The following is a 20,263-nucleotide window of genomic DNA, read 5'->3' on the forward strand; positions in this document are numbered from 1 at the left end:
AGTGCAAGCACGCCTCCAGGTGCTTCCTCTGCCAAATGAGCCTGTGTAGTTTGTAGAGGTCGTTCTCCAGGCTCCTTAATTCTCCATAAAATTCCTGCATGTTTTCATTGTAGGTATTCACCACTGAAGGAACATTACCTTGGTTATCATAGTTCAATAGAGAGTTTTCACGTTGATGGAACAACTCGTTCCAATTTGTAACATCACCAGCATTTTTCGGAACATAATCCAACTCTATATTCAGAGTTTCCATCGCGTGTTGGTTAGCCAGGAGCAAGAGCAGAAAAACTAAGAATATTAGCACCAAACCCAGCACGACCATCCAAGGCACCAGCAAAAGAACAGCAAGATTATCCAACAAATCACTGAAGCCTCCACGATGGATTAGCAGCAACAAATTTTATTGTAAAGACAAAACAAGTGCTTTCACGCACCTAACAAGTGCGCTTCATCAGGTTATAATGTTTAGGAATAAGTATTACTCTTATATAGTTGTGGCATACGCCCTAATTAACAGCCTGTTATTCTAGCAACTTTCTAAGTTTTTATTTTTTTTTATTTTTTCCTATTTTGTTTTGGTCTTTTCTCCGCCCATAATTTTTGGCTTTTTTTACAATAAGAGGTTAAGAGGTATGGTTATAATATTTAAAAAAACTAAGGAGACTTGGACTGTACTACATGAAAGGCACAGAAGGTTTACACTGTATGAAATTTATCAGAAACATGAAAGTGAGAAAGTGTTTTATACCAGAAGGATAAATGTTTTTAAACAGTGTACATACACATTGCAGGATACAAATCAAAATTAGAGAAAAAATCATTTGAATTCTTACCAGGGATAGAGCCCACAACCCTTCTGGACATGGGCAGTCATCACTAAATGCAATCTTGGGTACTGACTAGCATTTCTATGGTATTACACTGGGATGAAACAGCTAGGTTTAAAATGACCTCCGGGTCGATAGTCTAGTAATCTCTTATGATCCTATGAAATGAAATGTTGTATAGTGCAATTTGCAAATTAATTTAAAGGTATTAATCCTTATGTGTTGTTGGAGGAAGTGTTTAAGATGCGAGGAGAAGGTATGGTAATCCACTAATGCAGAATATAAGTATGGGAATGGTGTGGAATAATAAAGGCAACAGCCAGAGAAACATTTGATCTCTGTATTGTAGTGCACCACTCCTCTGAAATAAGTATTTGGCAAACGCCTCATTTTTACAGACATGTACACAAGAATCAAGTCACCTTTTAAAAGTCTATAGCCAACTGAGCAAAGGGAAAGAGTCTCCAATCTCTTTGTAACCGAGTTTGTTCAATCCTCTCACTTGCCTAGTGATCATAAACTAGACCATTAAAAGAAGGTAGTCTTGAACCTGTAGGACTGAGTACGAGTGAGTGAGTTAAGGGACACTATTGATACTAACAGCTGCTGCATAGCACTGTAATTCTCATGCTAGCTTCCACCACAAGATGAAATGTTTAAATGTTTGCATTACTCAGTCATGGATTGATGACATGACCATAAGTCCTAATGCATTTCCTAGTAATGCAGCACACAGGCGTTATGCTATAAACTACTAACAAACGGTATCTTAAGGGCCTGGGTTTATTTATTTTTTTTAATCTGCACATTTGACCAACCCAAACATACTAAAGTTCACTGGGTAACTATGAAGAGATGCATGTACTTCTTACAGTTACTATCCAATTCAAAAAATAAAAAAATAAAGCAAAACTGGTGGAATGCTTCATCCTTCACATTGGAGAGCTTGGGCAAACATGTAATGTGGCCCACTAGGATCTGAATTTCCCACACACAAAAAACAAAATCACTTGCTATCTGCTATGAATGGAGCATGACCCAAGCCTTCTGAGAAGAAAAGAAAAAGGAAATTAGCAACATTGCGTCAGAGGAAGTGTGCAGGGGATGTTGCTTCTGTCACTATTACAGCTACTACCTGACATCATGCAAATGGCAGGCTGCAACCAAGGGTCTAAATCTCATGGAAGCAAAAATGGAGCAAAGGTCATTGAGAGACCAGCAGACTGAAGATGAACCAGACCTGGGGCATTAGGTCAGCACATCTAAACCTTTTTAATTGCCTGCCTTGGGTTGACTGTCTTTAGACCGGTGACACTTTTGATAATCCAACAAGCAATTCTCTCTCATCTGTCCTTTTTCTGGTTCTATTTTCAAAACATAAATGGCACACAAAGCCTACACTTCACATGGGGGCAGTCAGTGACAGTTATCAAGTACAGAAGTTTGGAATGTTCTATAATGAACTTAAAGTGCAACACTGTCAATGCTTCACTAGTTCCAAAAAATTATCAACATACAGGCACTTCATAGGCTTTGGAAGCTTTTTTTTTTTTTTAAAAAAAAAAAAAAAAACAGTGAATGACTGCTTACGCCTGTGGTAACAGTGAAGAAAGAATTCTGACAGAAAAAGATGGGAAATAACTTGGACTGTGAGCACTGGGTGCTCAGTGCGCCTTCAATACGTTACCATTGTCCAGAAAAATCTACTTTATCTTTATTGCATGTTTTGATCACTTAAGAATCAGCATTATTTTCTTCCTGAAGTATTCTGGGATATAAGAACTAAAGTTTGGATTAAACTAAACAGAGAACTTGTTTCACCTCCAACGTGCTAGTCTGCTTAACTGTAAGCAATAACATCTAGACTATTTAGTTATGACTTTCAAATAACCTTGTAAATAAACAATCTGCTCATAACAATTAACATACTAGATACAGGAAATGTGATGACAAAAAGAACCCTCCTCCACTTCAAATCTGATAAATATAAGTAATCTAATTCAGAAAGTTCAGTTCCTGAACCACATGCTCTATACAAACCTTCAGAATGAGTCATATTTATTTTCTTTAGGTTGAGGAATATAGGAAATGAGTAAACTTTTAACCAGATGCAAATATGCTTTGGGGTCAGTAAATGCAAGCTGTCTGGCTGCATGCTTTAAATGCCTTAAGTAAAGGAAAGTTTAAATGAATTGAGACCTCCGGGACCGCAGACAACCATTAAACAACAACAAACCAGATGTCTGGGATAAGTTTATTTAAAAATTTGTTGACCTCTGTGTTCAGAGGCTTAAAGGTTAAGATGAAACCTTCAGTGCCCTTTACAACAAGTAATGTCATGCAGTGCGTCAGACCCTGTGTGTGTGTGTCCGTGCGTGCATGCAGAGAAGCAGTATATTTTAAGAACATCCAGCATGTTAAGGCCTAACATGGTGTATAACATAATGAAACACAACTCCAGCTCTGCAGATTAACTAGATTTTACAAATGCCCAAAAGAAAGCTGCAGTTTAAGATGGTTATGCGATCTACAGAGCTGCTGCAATGGGAGTTCATCTGTGAGACAGCCAGCTGTGTGAAAATCTGCAATGGGCTAAGTGTCATTTAGTCAAAGATGGTGCAGGGAAGTCCACTTCAAGATGGGAGTCAATGACTTCTGAGTTGCAGAGTAGTGAGTTGCCAGGGTTAATGGAATACAGACACTTACATGGGGTGGGGGTGGGGGGGTGGAGGAATGCCCCTCCCCCAAAATAAAGTTTAAGAACTTAAGCAAGTGCCTCTCTCGGGGGGGGGGGGTCAAATTCAAGACTTGCTTTGAAATGGTGTCAGCAGCACACTGATGCATTGTATGGATGCTGCTATAACAAAGTACATCCATTACATAGTTGGGGGTGACGTGCACCACAATAGCAATACCCATTTAATTTCAGCCTTAAATAATAAAGTTTTGGCTGCATAATGTAATGACGTGCTCACAGCAAATATTTTTTTAAAAACCTTTATTGAATTACCACTTGTGCCACAAGAAAATTTACATTAAGTAATTAAACCATACTAACAAGTCCATATTTACAAACATTATGCCTCACATATTTTGTTAACCTATGCAACATTATATACATTATTCAATTCATGCCTTGTCTTAACCCGTATTCCTTCTCCAAATACTTTTCTGCATGCATTGTTCCCACAAATTCCATTTTTTTCTATGCAACTTACTCCTGCCCTTTCTAAAGATCCCATTTCTGTTACTTTCTCTCATAATATTGCGTGTATTGAGATTGTCTTAAACCTTCATAACAATCTCCGATTTGACACTCACATATCTCTTACCATAAAAAGGTTCACAAAAAAACTATGTGCATTGTACAGAAACAAAATTCCTTACCAAGACAGCCAGAATTTCTGCTGCCAATTCCCACCTAATCTCTAATTTACTCTACACCTCTCCTATACTTACCTACCTTAGACAAAGAGACCTGAACAAGCTTGAGGCCTGCTACAATAAAATTTCTAAGTTTGCCACTGGTGTATCTTATCGCAGCCACCACTGTATCTCACTTAAGAGAACTTGAGTGGCTTGAATTCCCCTCAACTTATTCACCTGAATCAACTCTCTCGCCCACAAGTTAGTAAACTATCCTCAAAGTCCCATCCCTTCAAAACCTTATCCAGCCCTACTGCTCCACTAGACCACTACATGCCAGCAGCAAAAGTCTACTTCTCATAACCAAACCCAAGAACTCAGGGGGAGAAATACTATTCTCCTGTGTCATATCCAGATTACAGAACAATCTCCCCCCCCCCCTCTATAACCACTACCTTCTTGCAATCACTTTAGACTGCATTAAAGACTCACTTAAAAAGTCTTTGGTTATGCTCATGCATCAATCCAGATTAGTAACCCTCCTTTTTACCTCCCCTTCCTCTCTCTTCTCCGAGCTACCCTGCCTCACACAGTCTGATCATTGCATTCCTTCCTCTGCAGGCTCTGGATCACGCTTTACCATCCCCTCCCCTCCCCTCCTCACTCAATCTCTCAGACCTGTAATAACATACTTAACTACTTCACTTCATCTCAACTCCAAATACATATCCAACTGACTTACACCTAGCTTCCTCTCACTACCACATATATTACTCACTCAGTCTCCACACTTACGCCTCTGTCTTCCCCTTCCATCCCATTAGCCCTTCTAGCTTGTTTCACCTTTGTGTGGAGCATGTGCTTTACATCCGTTTAAGTTTATTGCAATATTTGTATACAAGATTTAGGTTTATGAGTTTAGAACAGTATCCGTTTGAGCTTAGTACTATCTGCATATACATCCTACCTTTAAATCCTGGCCTCTAGCTAAATATTGGTATATCTGTTCATTACTATGTTTCATATTGTATGTATATCTAATGTTTCCTGCAGTATATAGTATTTGCTATTGTATGTATATTTAATTGTTCTTCATGTACTCTGCTGCTCATTTCTTGTTCTGTGGAGCTTTTCTCCCCGGGCCTCCACTAAAAAGGACCCGTGTCCAGTTGGAATTTCCCAGTAAACAAATGTAACTAACTAAATAAATAATTGACCATTTCAAGTATAGTTGGTTTAGATTTTGATTTCCATTTTTTAGTAAATGTTTTTTTGCCAGCCACCAAAATTAAACTTAACAAGGCCTTACTATGTCTAGGAAATTTATATCCTGTATCCCAGCTCAAATAACTTCCTTCGTTACAATCATTTGCAGACCCAGTATATATGACAGAGTACTCTGTAGGAAATTTTAAAGGCTGCCGACTCATTATATTCCCAAAACATATGTTCCCAGTTAACTTTCCTCTCATCACACCTGCAATATTTGCTGTCTACCTCTAGAAAAATTCTTCAGAGTCTGCTTGGGGTATAAAAGTATCTATGTAAACGCCTCAAGGCAAAAAAAAAGAAATCTTCTAGATTTTGTTTTACATTTGAGAGGCATATATATAAAACCTTCCATTGTTTCTTTGTTAATTGTACATCTAATCTCTCTTCCCAGTCTTTCTGACCTCTTCTGATTGATTCCTATAGTTAGTGCAATATTTTATACAGCCTACTAATTACCCATTTAACAGCAGCTTCTGTTCTAGATTCAATTAGAAACACAGCCAGTACTTCTCTTTGTCTATAGTGTAATCCCTGATATGGACGGCAATCACTATCCTGGAATCTAAGTATGATGGGGAGGGCAATCACTAGCCTGCAATCCAAGTATCTTCTTGGTCTCCTCCCATTTTCCTTCTCTAATTATTTGTTCCCAATACCTTGCTTCCTTTGTCAGTTTCATCCAGTAAATTCTGCTCCCATCTTGTTTATTCTCTGTAGTTGTAATTGCATTAATGCCTATCAGCAGAATCTTCTCTCTCCATTCTTCTGTTGACTTGGTTCTCAGTATACATTCTGCTACTTTACCAAGACAGGTATGCACTGCTTAACATCTGTGAAAGGTTTTATCTCACAGAATGTTTAGCGTCACGGATGTTAAGTGAACACCCTGTACTTTGTATTGTACTTCTTTTAACGTCCATCTGTATAATGGCCAATTGCATTTACATCTGCTTAGTACAGTATGGACGTAAATGTGGATAGACTTTGTGCAGAAGGACACTAAGCGGTGCACACCTGTATAATATTCTGTATGACTGTTATTCTCCTTAAGGATCTGCATCCAAAATCTCATTTTTTCCTTAATTCTTGAATTATCACCTGCTTCATCATCATCATCCCTTTCCCCTTTGAACTGTAGCTTTCTGCTCGTGTTATGTATAAGAGCCTTGACTGTGCAGCTCTAAAATATCCCTTCAAATCATGTAATCCTAAATTTCCTTGTTCTGTTGGGAGGATCACCTTATCCTCCTTGACTCTTGCCCTCTTCCCCTCCCAAACAGAATCCTTAAACTCTTTATTATTACCATCTACAACTTCTTCTGTGGTTGATACCTGACTTGTGAATAAAACTAAAGGGACTAAAATATTTTAATGCCTGTATCTTGCTATCCATATGCACAGGCAAGAGCTTTGTTTCTCAGTTTTTGTATTATGTTTTGTTTCTAGTCTCTTTCCACATATCCTTAGCTGCCACAACAGAATCCTTAGTAATCCATATTCCTAAATACTTTTAGCACGTCTCCATAAATACTGGTATTGCTGAATCAATTAATTTGTGGATACAAAGTTTATAGTTATAGCCTTTGTTTTATCTTTGTGAGTTTTATCCCCCCCCCCCAAAAAAAACCAGAACGGTCTCAGAATGTTCCACAACATTGAGATGCCCTTTTCTGGTTCCATCAGGTACAAAATAATATCATCTGCAAATAAATTCAACTTTTCTGGAACACCATACCAATGATATCCTTGAATTTTTGAGTCCCTTATTTTCTTTGCCAATCGTTCTAAATATAACGTAAATATGAAACAGGAAAGAGAACACCCATGCCTGGTTTCTCTGTTGAAGCACAACTTAACAGAAAGGAATCTTCCTACTTAGGTTTTTGTCTCTGATCCCTCAACTATCCTTCTAATTAACCTTGTTCTTATTGGATCAGAAAATGCAAAATTCCAGCTTACTCTGTTGAATGTTTTCTCCACATTAAGACCCACCAATTATAGAGGTATTTTTCTTAGACTCTGCTTCCCTCTAGATCATCACTGTTCTATTCATGTTGTCAAATTTTTGCATCTTCTCCACAAAACCACATCAGTCCATATCTATCAGTTTTTGGCATCACCTCTGCCATTCTTTTGGCCATTATAGACAAACACTTTATAATTATGACATGAAATTGAAATGGGCCTCTAAGAAACTGGATCAGATCGGCCTTAAGTTTCTTTAGGTATTACAGCCACCAAAGTATTCTCCAGGATGTAGGTGCCTCCCCTTCCTTTTAAAATACTGTTAAACAAGACCTTCCAGATCTGTATCACTTTCTTCCTTCCTAGCTTCTGAAATTCCACCGAAATACCAATTCCTGGAAACTTTCCTGCATCATCTCCTATCTTAACTGTTAGTTGTTGAACCTCATCCACTTCTAACCTTGGCTTATTTAAGTCTTCATAAATATTTCCATTTGTGCTTTTTCTTAATTTCCCACTTCTGAAATATCTTTACTACCGCTACAGGATCTCTGGTTATTTTTCATGTTATAAGATGTGTGCACATTTCTAGACATAGGACATTCCACACAAAATAAGTTTTAATGAGTTAAATGTCTGTTTACCTGAACTTTGTTGGCAATGTATTTTTTTTTAGTGACAAGATTCAAAAGTTATTAGGGAAGATAAACACTTCAGAAGGGTTATACTTGGGAGTGAGATAAAATGAAAATGCAATTTAAAAATATCATAAAATATGACTTGTCAAAATTTGAAGTTCTGCAGGAGAAAGTGAATTTCACAGAAGAAGAATAGCAGTTGGTGAGTGCTAAATGAAAAATAAGGGAGCATGAGTTTAGAAGGGTTGCTGTTAAGCAAGTATTTTTTTGATAACTCCAGGCAAAAAAAAAAAAAAAAACTCAACACACAAAGGACTTTGGCAGAAAAAAAGTAGAAAAGGTCATGTTTAAACTTAGGGAAACTATGACAAGAAAAACTAACTACAGATCCGATAAAGGTATTAGAGATACCACACAGATATTCCAAGACCGCTGGGTCATACTGACTATTCTCATCTTACAAGTACCCTCCCTTAGGCAGCATCTCCTTTCTCCGGGAGAATCGCACCAGTCAATCCTGGACTAACTTTGCGGCTACCCATACAGTCACCTAGTTTAAGTTTAAAGGAAGATAGTAAATCACACTGTTTAAGATGCAGGGATATTTTATTCCAGAGGTTTGCGAGGTGGTGTGTTATAAACCAATGCCAAATCTCCACAGCAGTGCAGAAATGAAAGCCAGTAAAGGTCCATACACCTGTAGGCAAAGACAAAGCCAAACCAAACCCATATGGTATAAGGTTTAATACAAAATATAACCCACGGAAACTTCATTAGAATGGTGCATTGTCACAAACAAACTTAAAATAATCAAAACTTGAATGTGAGTGGCTATAAGTTATCTAAATGTTTGAAAATTTAAAGAAACATCACAGAAACTTGGATACTCTTGTTTAACATATATACACACAGACACGCACAACACAATTTGGAAAAATATTTACAAATATTAGCAAAATATGTACACAAATATTATTTACAAAAGTGCATAGAATCTCCTAAACATCACAACAAAGCTCATGGCAAACATATTCCAAAACTTAAGAATAATTTATTTGATTCGCAAAGTATCTTGCTTATACCCTAACACATAGTACATGTCCTTGGTACCAGAGATTCCTTTACCTAAAGGATAAACATCTTGTGTTACCCCTATTTCCAAGGTCTCCTGAATGTCAGCTGTCATAGCAGTAATATCGTTGTTGGCAATATGCTTACCTCTAATCAAGGGCTAATATTTAACTCCAAAACCAGACATAATTTCCTTTTAATGTTATTAATAAGAAGTTTGGGATAATCTTGAGCCAAAAATAAGCTCTCAATAAATTCTAATTCCCTACTCAGAACCCATTCATTAGAAGTCATCTGGGCTGCCCTCACCATTCACGATATTCTTTTTTGGGGGTAGACTCTTGAAGTCTTAAGTAAAATGTGAACAGTATTCTTTGCTAAGTATTTGAGACACATTCACTATTTTCTGTATCTTTAGAAATAAGTACATCTAGATATGCAATAGACTCAGTATCAACTGAACTGGTAAAGGACAGGAAACTGGTAGTGGAATGTAAATTGCATAAATATTGTTGTTGACTCAGATGTACCATCCCACAACACAAAAATGTCGTCCAAATAACGGTAATAGGCATGAATATTTTTTGAAAAAAATCACTGGTAAATACAAAATATGTCTCCCAATAAAGGAGTACCAAATTAGCAAAAATTGGGGCGCATGCTGCACCCACTGCTACACCATCCAGTTGTTTGTAATATTCACCCTGAAAATACATAAAATTGTTGTCCAAAATAAGTTCCATGTTTTCCAAAATCAGCCTAAAGTCGTTGGCATTCAAAAAATGCAACTCAGTCAAAACTTAAACCAGGTTAAACCTGTTTGGTGGGTTATAACTGAGAAAATATCTTTAACATCTATGGTCATGAAACTATAGTTGGCATCACTGGGAACCTGCCCTAACTTAGTCAGGAAATTCCAAGAATCCATTAAGATGTGATGATATAGTCCATAAAATGGCTTTAGCTTGGAGCCAATAAACATGACCAAAGGGTGTGTTTTTGAGCCAGCTGATGCTACAACTGGCGTCAGTGGGGGGTTCTGCAAGTCTTTATGATCCTTAGGGATTCCAAAGATTCCTGTGATAACCGGTCTTTTTACCCATAGGAAATTGTATAATTTTGTACCAATCATACCTTGCAAGAGATTATCTTCCAAAATATCTTTTTGTACGCTATTTCAATCTCATTCCTAGAGACCTGAAATTATCTGCCTTCTTCGGTCAAGATATCTAACATTTTCCCCATATAGCTCCAATGCGTCATTACCACCACCCCTTTGTCTGGCTTCATAATCCTTAGCTCCTTGTTTTGACTTAACATATATAAAAAAGCCCTTTCTTCCTGACTTAAGTTGTCACGACTATATTTTAGATCTGAAAAAATGTTTCAACTCATTCTCAAGTAAAACATCAAAATTGGACAAGACTGGGTGCAGGGGTGGTTTAAACGTACTCTTCCTAGAAACCACAGTCTTAGTATCCAGGGTCGGAAAGGGAGGTGAAATATCATGGTCTTTGTAAAGTTCTTACAAATTTAAATTCCTAATGAATAGCTTGGTGTCAAGTAAAGTCTCAGTCAATTTCCCTTTTCTAGCAGGGACAAAGGTAAAGCCCTTTTGAAATAACTTGAAATGAGACTCTTCAAAATCTAAAACAGCACAATTAAAAACATGAAAGTTGTTAATACACATAACCATTGTTATTCGTAATGGTGTTACAACCTGAACTAACAGGCATACTACTATGACCTAATTCCATTTCTTCTTGTTCCCCTTCCCTTTGTGTTTCCAGTGTGGCTGCCAACTGCGTGTTGCAATACCATAACATACCACCACCATCCAACACTGTGCACAACTGCCACATCTGAAAGTCCGATGTAAAGTTATTAACTCGTGATGGTGGCCAATAACAGTGAGTTATTTTTACCATGCTTGGATAAGTTTATTTCTACTGATGGACACCACAATAGTGCCTCTAAAACAATAGTATACATGGCACATTGTACCATCTGTTACGCACTCTATATATAGGCAAGACTGAGAGATGTCTTAGACAGAGAATATATGAGCACTTATATGATCTAAACAGTGGCAAAGACACCAATGCCCTGAGTAGATGTCGTTTAGTTTGTCCCTCAGCCAAATTCAAATTCTGGGTGATACAGCAAGTTCAGATTCCAAAAAGAGGTGGTGATTGGGAAACCAGGTTGGAATATCAAGAGATGATATGGCAAATGTTCTTTGAGGCCTGTGTAAACCCTGGTTTAAATGACCACCTTTCTATAGTTCCTGCCTTGAAACTGAAAGCAAACATTTTAGAACATTTTTGTTGTCATGTTTAGGAGATTCTATACACTTTTGTAAATATTTGTGTACATATTTTGCAATTACTTGCAAATATCTTTACCAAATTGTGTTCTGCATGTGTGTGCATGTGTATATATGTTAAACAAGAGTATATTGCTTAAATGTTAAACTACAGGCTAATACACTCAAGTGTACTAGCTTTTGATAGCATTTAATCGAAAAGCAAAAAATTTATTGTGTTTTCTGTTCTGCCTGTGAAAAAAACTTGAAAAAAAAACAAAAAAATATTCTTGTTCTCCTAACTTTCCTGGCTAGTTTGTTCCAGTGATCAGATTTTGCTGATCCCTGGGCTTTGTCTTGGTTCCTGTACTTCTCCATTTTCTTTGTTTGGTCAGGGGGAAGTTTCTTTACTCACCAGTGGGAGTGGGGAGTACTGAGCTGCCTGTTTGCCCTCAGAGGAGTGGTTTAAGACAGTAACTTGTAGTTCAGTGGCCATTTTGGGTCATTTCCTGCCTTTTCCAGCCCCCTGCTATAAAGCACGCTTTAGCGTGGAGTTGCCCCTAGAGCAGCGCCGGTTTAACTTTTTCTGGCTCCATAAAGTCTGTTCTTCATTTTTTCCCTTAGAACTGCTCTACTAGTAACCTAAACAGTATATCCCTTGACTAAAAAAGCGCAGCACTTGTTCCTAAAAGTTTTTTTTTTTTCTCAAAAAAAAAAAAAAAAAAAAAGCTCAGCACTTGTCACTTCTATATTATACAAAGTCCCTCACTTGCGAAACCCCCCCAGGAGTACCCACTTCCTTACTAAGTCCTCTCTTATTCAGTCTCATACCTAACTTCTTAATTTTTCTAGCATGTCGAAGGGCCAGATGCTAGCGTCCTCTCCTGCCCAGTTGGTGAATCTGGGAATATTGAGGCAATGTTACAATTGCCTCATGTACACAGACAACCCTCTCCTCCTCCCACATAACACAAATACTTGCGAGAGATGCAGCTATTTAACCAAACTGGAGGCTGAGCTCTCTCAACTCAGGACAGGCAAGACCAGACAGGAGGAGAAGGCAACTACACACACCACAAAACCAGCCTCACATAATGCTACCACACCACTGAATCAAACACAAACACACAAAGACATACTCGGAGGCTCTGAGTAAAAATTTACCTAAACAGCAGAGGCCTCCAAAGCAGACACCCAAACAACTGCTACCTCAAGACACCCCACAAGCAACACATAAACCACAAAATCAGTGTGCAAAGCAGTCACAGCCCTTAAGGCCAAATACAACACCAAACATACTTGTCATAGGTGACTCCATAGTCAGACACACTGACGTCCCACTCACCAGGCTGAACAAGGAGAGGGTCACAGTAAGCTGCCTATCGGGCGCTAGAATCCGCCACATAACACAAGCACTCGGGTCACTCCACGGCAAGTACAAATATGACACAGTCATTGTCCATGCTGGTGTGAACGACCTGAGACGTACCTCCCTGGACTACATGAAAAGAGCAGAGGAGCTCTCTGATTATGTAGCCCAGGCAGGTATGACCCTGACCCTGAGCAGTATCCTTCCTTCACCAAGAATGATGCCACAATATAGAGACAAGATGATCAGCTTTAACAACTGGCTTAATGTCTGGTGTCATTCAAAGGGGATCCAGTGTCTGTCTGCCTGGGATGACATACTTGACAAGCCACGCTGCTTCGCAAGGGACGGCTTGCACCTGTCACCCTGGGATTCCGGATATTGGCTAAGGCTCTTGCCACCCCATAGTGCCTTTTTAGGCAAGGCTCAAATTCTAAACCTACCACCCTAGAAAACAAAATGGGAAGAAACTGAGGGTAATGCTGCTCAATGCCAGAAGTCTAAATCTCAAAATGCACGCACTCGAGGCCCTTCTCAGTATGGAGAACATCGATGTCTGTGCTGTAACTGAAACCTGGTTCAAGGCTCCTGAGAGCACCCCGGCACTATTAGGTTTTACCTCATATCATGCGTTCCGGCCCCAAAACCCAGACCACACCACAAAAGGAGCGGGTGTATCCATATTCATAAAGGATACCCACACCTCCAGGTTGGTGGCAACGCACGAAGCTTCGGAAACCATCCAGGTGCAACTAACCATAGGCAAAACTGCTCTACAAATTGTAGCATGCTACAGGCCACCCTCTCAAACTCAGGAACCCCACACAGCCTTCCTGAAGACACTGGAGGGTATAAATGTATCTCCAAACACCATCATATTGCGTGACTTCAACTACCCGAATATAGACTGGGAACATTACTCAAGCCCTAACTTTCTAGCCCAACGGTTCCTGGAGTTCATAAATTCAAATGCCATGGAACAGCTAGTCACTGTTCCCACGAGAGGAGAAAATATACTAGATCTCATTATCACAAACATGGGGACAAAATGCTCCACACCGGAAGTATATCCCTCATTGGTGAGATCTGATCGTAAACTAATCTCACTGGAAATCCACATCCGCCCCACCCCAAACAAAAAAGACCACAGTGAAGAACTTCTCTAAAGCAAACTTCACACTACTCAAGACTGGTGTGGTATCCTTCAAGGCCCCTGGAAACCACAACCCAAGCTGCGGAAGCCCTTACAAATGCCTTCTATGAACACCTCCAGGACTGCATGGATCAGGCAATCCCAAATAAAACCAAGACTCTTTCCACAAAGAGCAAACGTCCGGTCTGGTGGACCCCAGCCATTAACAAACTTTACAATAAGAGGAGAAAGCTATTACATGATAGAACAAAATCCATAAAAGGGAAGTCACCCCTGATCATTATTAGTAAAAAAATACGAGCACTCATAAAATCAACTAAAGCCAATTTTGAGAGAAAAATTGCCATGGATTCAAAGGACAATCATAAGGCCTTTTTCAGCTATGTTAGGAACCTGGGTGGAAACTCCCAGATATGCTCAGAATTAGTCCAAAATGATACAAAAATCACTGAACCCACAGACATTGCCAACATACTGGCAGACAGGTTCAGTGCAAACTTCACCCCCCCCCCCCAAAGGAGAGATAACTATCCCAGCAGAGTGTAGCCTCCCAGACATCTCAAATGCGCAGGTGAAAGCTGCTCTCTCTAAAGCTAAAAACACAGCATCAATGGGACCGGATGGTGTCCCCAGCTGTGTGCTACACGAGCTAAATGAGGAATTAAGCCCGCACATAAGGCAGCTGTTTAATCTCAGCCTTACCACAGGATAAGTGCCCAAGGAGTGGCGTACGGCAACTGTGGTCCCACTCCACCAAGGCGGTGCCTCTACGGACCCTGGTAATTACCGCCCCATAAGCTTAACAAGTCTAGTCTGCAAAGCTATGGAGAGGATCATAATCTAGCTCATAAACAAAGATATAGGGGACTTGCAGACATTGGACCCGACCCAGTTTGGCTTCGTCAAGGGCAGATCATGCCTTTTGAACTTGGTCGACTTCTTCAAAACAGTCACCAAGGCCAGTGATGAGGGAAAGGCAGTCCATACAGCCTACCTTGACCTTGCAAAGGCTTTCGACACAATACCCCACTCGGGTATTGTAGAAAAACTTACCAGCTTAAATGTAAACCCATATGTCACAAGATGGGTTGCAAACTGGCTTAAGGACAGAACCCACAGGGTTAGAGTTGCTGGCGCTATGTCAGACTCCAAGCCGGTCACAAGTGGTGTCCCACAGGGCTCAGTCCTTGGCCCCCTATTGTTCGGCATCTACTTCTCAGAAGTACAGGCCAACATGGGAGGACTTTGGCTGACAAAGTTTGCAGACGAATGCAAACTGGGCGCCATAGTGGAAAGTGCATCGGACACGGATATCCTTCAGATGGGACTCACGGAAACAGATAGCTGGTGCCAGAGCCATGGCCTGAGGTTAAACGCCAAAAAATGTATAGTCATACCCTTCGGGAAAAACAAGGTAACCCCAAGCTACCATATAGGTGGCAATCCACTAAGCACAGAAGAGGTTATCAGGGACCTGGGGACCCAGGTTGACAGTGGCCTTTCTTTTGACACTCACGTTGCTAAAGTGGTTAGAAAGACCTTCTACATTGCCCACCTGATCATGAAGGGATTCGCATCCAGATCTAGTGAGGTCATTGTTCCCCTGTACTCTTCACTTATCAGACCAATGATCGAGTACAATGCCCCATTCGGGATGTATCTCACCCGACATCTGCAGCAATTGGAGAGACCCCAAATGTTCCTCACCAAAAGGATAAAGGGAATCCAAAATCTGTCATATGCTGCCAGATTGAAGAAACTCCAGCTCTATTCAGTCGCATATTGTCTGCTCAGAGGTGACATGCGCCTGACATACAAGGCCATGTCCAACCCGGAATTAATGGACATGCTCTACCTCAAAAAATCCAAATCCACCAAAACCACTCGAGCAAGCGACTTAAACCTTAGCACGGATATAAATAGGACGTGCTGGAGGGATAGATTTATCACTCAGAGACTCCCTATGCTGTGGAATAAAATCCCGGTCCATGTGAGGCAGAGCACCTCGCTGGCTCTGTTCAAGAGAAATCTTGACCTGTGGATGGGAGATCGTAGGTTTACCCCGGGAATCATCTCTGTGTCACTGCTGGACAGAGGCACAACAAACTAATGGGCACAGTATTTTTTTATATAAGGGGTGGCGTAAACCACAAAACTTTGGGCTAGGCTTATAAATGCCTTAGGGCAGATAGCCTAGTATAAACCTATGAACCAAATTGTGTTCTGCATGTGTGTGCAAGTGTGTGCAAGTGTATATATGTTAAACAAGAGTATACAAGTTTTTGTGACGTTTCTTTACATTTTCAAATGTGTAATTAACTTACAGCCACTCACATTCAGGTTTTGATTATTTTAACGGTTTGTTTGTGACAATACACCACTCTGATGAAGTTTCCGTGGGTGAAACAAAAGTGGCTGTTTGGTGTGGATATTTTGTATTAAACTTTATATCATATTGGTGCGGCTTGGCTTTGTCTTTGCCTATAGGTGTATGGACCTTTACTGGCTTTCTTTTCTGTACTACTATGGAGTTTTGGCATTTGTATTATTTACATTTCCTGTGGTTACTAGTATAAACTAATGCCTCCACCATGTTTTACTTATTGGCTAATGAATATCAGGGACTTTAGTTGGAGAAGATATTGCGTAAGCAAAGAAATAGCAGATCCAAGGCAATCAGGTTTCAAATAATGAGGTAATCAAGACAGAGAGGTCAAAATTCTGTAAGTCACTGAATAAATGGAAAGAGCTTCTACCCTCTTTTTGTAACTCATGGACACGAGGCCTGTGATCTCACTGAGTAGGGACCTTTAGGGTCTTTTAATTGTTTGATATGTTTACTAATTTCCTCATTCGCATTTGAGAGCTTATTTTATAAAATCTTTATGTTAGTGTACTAGTCATATTCTGGGCTCTCACAGGTTTTAAATGGCTTAGTGTAACAGATAAGAACACAAGATGTTTTTTCTAGGCAGAACTAGAAAGTTAATATATGCAGGAGAACATTCAGTAACACAGCTGTAATGAAACATTCACTAAATACAAGTTGAACAAAACTGTCCTTTTGCTTCTCATGTCACCACTATCAGAAAACTGAGTCATCTGACCATCATTCTGCTGCCAGACTGTGTGTGTGTGCCTCTACACACACACACACACACACACACACACACACACACACACACACACACACACACACACACTACAATTCAGCACAAGACATTTTAAATACACAGAATGTATTAATTTCCAGATGGAATAAAGCTAATAGTAATTCATAACACACACACACACGCCAGATTACAAGACATGTAAACACATGCATACACACACACACACACATATAAATATAAATATATATATATATATATATATATATATACACACACACACACACAGATATATATATATATATATATATATACATATATATATATATATATATATATCTATATATATATAGATATATATATGTATAGATATATATATATATATATATATATATATTTATATATATATATCAGACGAAAACGCAAGTGGTTAATAGCGTTAATGTTTTATATTTCAATATAGAACCTGTACAGCGAGATTATTTTCATTAAGTGCATCGTGTTTTGGAATAAACTTTGGCCAGAAAATTTCATATTTTCCGTTTCTCCGTTTCTACTTTTTGATTTTTTGGTTTGGACTACTGGAGATGGAGACAAGTGTAGAGTCATCTGCATATTATGTAATACTACTGGAGATGGAGATGAGTGTAGAGTCATCTGCATATTATGTAATACTACTGGAGATGGAGACGAGTGTAGAGTCATCTGCATATTATGTAATACTACTGGAGATGGAGACGAGTGTAGAGTCATCTGCATATTATGTAATACTACTGGAGATGGAGACTAGTGTAGAGTCATCTGCATATTATGTAATACTACTGGAGATGGAGACGAGTGTAGAGTCATCTGCATATTATGTAATACTACTGGAGATGGAGACAGTGTAGAGTCATCTGCATATTATGTAATACTACTGGAGATGGAGATGAGTGTAGAGTCATCTGCATATTATGTAATACTACTGGAGATGGAGATGAGTGTAGAGTCATCTGCATATTATGTAATACTACTGGAGATGGAGTTGAGTGTGGAGTCATCTGCATATTATGTAATACTACTGGAGATGGAGATGAGTGCAGAGTCATCTGTATATTATGTAATACTACTGGAGATGGAGAAGAGTGTAGAGTCATCTGCATATTATGTAATACTACTGGAGATGGAGACGAGTGTAGAGTCATCTGTATATTATGTAATACTACTGGAGATGGAGATGAGTGTAGAGTCATCTGCATATTGTATAAGAGAAGATTGTCTGCAAAAAGTGAAGAGTTCATTAGTAAAGATGTTAAATAGAAGGGGACCCAAGATTGAGCCTTGTGGAACACCAGTTGTAACAGATATATAGGGAGAGCAGGAGGAGAGCCATTTGACAGAGCTGCCTACTAGAGAGACAGCTGGAGAACCTGGCAAGGGAGGTAGAAAACAGGTTGAGGTTAGATAGCTGAGTAAGGAGGATAGAGTGTGAGACTGTATCGAAGGCTTTGGAAAGGTCAAGGAAAAGGCAGGATATCAGTTGATTGTTATCAAGGGCTTTGGTTATGGTATGAGTGAAAGATAGGAGGGCAGTGGATGTGCTGTGGTAGGGATGGAACCCATGCTGTGTGGGAGTGAGAAGGTTGTGTTGGAGGAGGTGGTTGAGAAGTTGTGAGTGAATGCATTTCTCGAATATCTTAGAGAGGGGAGAAAGAATAGCAATGGGATGATAGTTAGATGGATCAGTAGAGTTGCCACCCTTATGTAGTGGGATATCAAAGGAGGATTTCCAGATAGCAGGAACTATAGCTTCTTGTACAGATCTATTAATGAGAATGGATATGGGATAGGCCATATATTCAGCAGCAAGTTTGAAGAATATTGGAGGTAGGTTATCGGTAGAGGGAGAACATGGTTTAAGTTTTAGAAGAAATTTAATGTAAGAATTTGACACAGGTGTAAATGAGAAAAGATTCTGGTTGTGGGGGGGGTGATGGAGGTAGTGGTAGTTGAAATGTTAGTGTTAGAGGGAGGGAGGGAGGTTTTGGATAGTGTCAAAGTGCTTGTTGAGTAGGGTAGCAATTTCTAGAGGAGATTTGTTGGGGGTGAGGTCATGGCCATTCATGGTCATTTACAAAGCACATTAATAATTTCAAAATAAAAGAGCACCCTTCAACAAAACCTCCTTTCCTTCGCTGGCTAGCTATACACCAGGCAATTGCTTCTAAATCCAAGGAAAACAAAGTCATCATACTGTCTTGTAACACACAGAGACTTAAATCCATCCCAGACAGCTTCATCATTCTTACCTATCAACAAAACTTCCCAGAATCCACCACTTCATTCAAACACCTGGGGCTCTTTCTAGAAGATTGCTCCCTGTTCTCCTCATACCACCTTACTCATGTGTGCTAACCGCAACCCTTGCCCTACTGTCATACATTTGTGGAGTTTTTCACCCCAGACTCGAATGAAAAGGGGCTATTCTTAGATCAATTTGACTATCCCTGTTAACCAATGCAAATAAATAAATTTACAATCTCTGTTTCTGTAATGTCCCAGCAAATGGAAGGAAGTCATAATCAAACCCATTTCAAAGTCATATTTATGAATCCCTGCTCCCATTTTTACCTTGCCTGGAGATTGCTATAGATTACTGTCCCACAAAATGTGCTACACTTTAAGTTAGACTAGAGTACAAATACTGAAATAAGAGCATAATACATTACCAATCATTCAGCTGCATTTCTTGAATCTTGACAGCTACTTCATAGGGTAAAGTGTCCAGTGGGAGTTTGTAGTGGTAAGCCCATCGGGCAGCGGTTCTAAGGTCATACCTCACCAGCTGATTTACCAGTTGGTCCTGTAGCCAGCGGTTCTGACCAACTGTGTGCTGAAAGACAAGAAACCCATTATCAGAGCAAAGTTGTACAAACAGGGTAAAATTAGTATCTGAAAAGTAATTTTCACTAAGCAATCATCACTGGTCACATGCAATGCACCACAAAGTGCACATAAAGATGGTCACTATCAAGTTTTATGCAACAGCAGAGCCTGCTAATACAAAACTAGAAATGCATAGATGACACTGAAAATTATGTGCTGACTTTACAGATGGGCTCCATTGTCCTGAGGAGATGAAAAATGACACCCAAGTATTGAGCTCAGCTGTCCAGATTACCCACTGACTCCACAGACAAGCACAGTT

The 20,263-nt window shown here is 39.4% G+C and overlaps 1 protein-coding gene across 1 annotated transcript in view; it reads right to left on the reverse strand.

Annotated features, from left to right (window-relative positions):
- The window catches only part of LOC122790655 (exonuclease mut-7 homolog), a gene marked incomplete in the record, with an annotated part of 2,442,473 nt that overhangs the window by 1,017,118 nt on the left and 1,405,092 nt on the right, over window positions 1–20,263 (reverse strand). The window contains 1 exon segment of the mRNA XM_044058180.1: window positions 19,785–19,948. Within this exon segment, the coding sequence (XP_043914115.1) occupies window positions 19,785–19,948 (164 nt within the window).

The sequence above is a fragment of the Protopterus annectens genome, chromosome 16.part0 (genome assembly GCF_019279795.1).
Source record: "Protopterus annectens isolate FY-2018-M chromosome 16.part0, PAN1.0, whole genome shotgun sequence".
Lineage (NCBI taxonomy): Eukaryota > Metazoa > Chordata > Ceratodontiformes > Protopteridae > Protopterus > Protopterus annectens.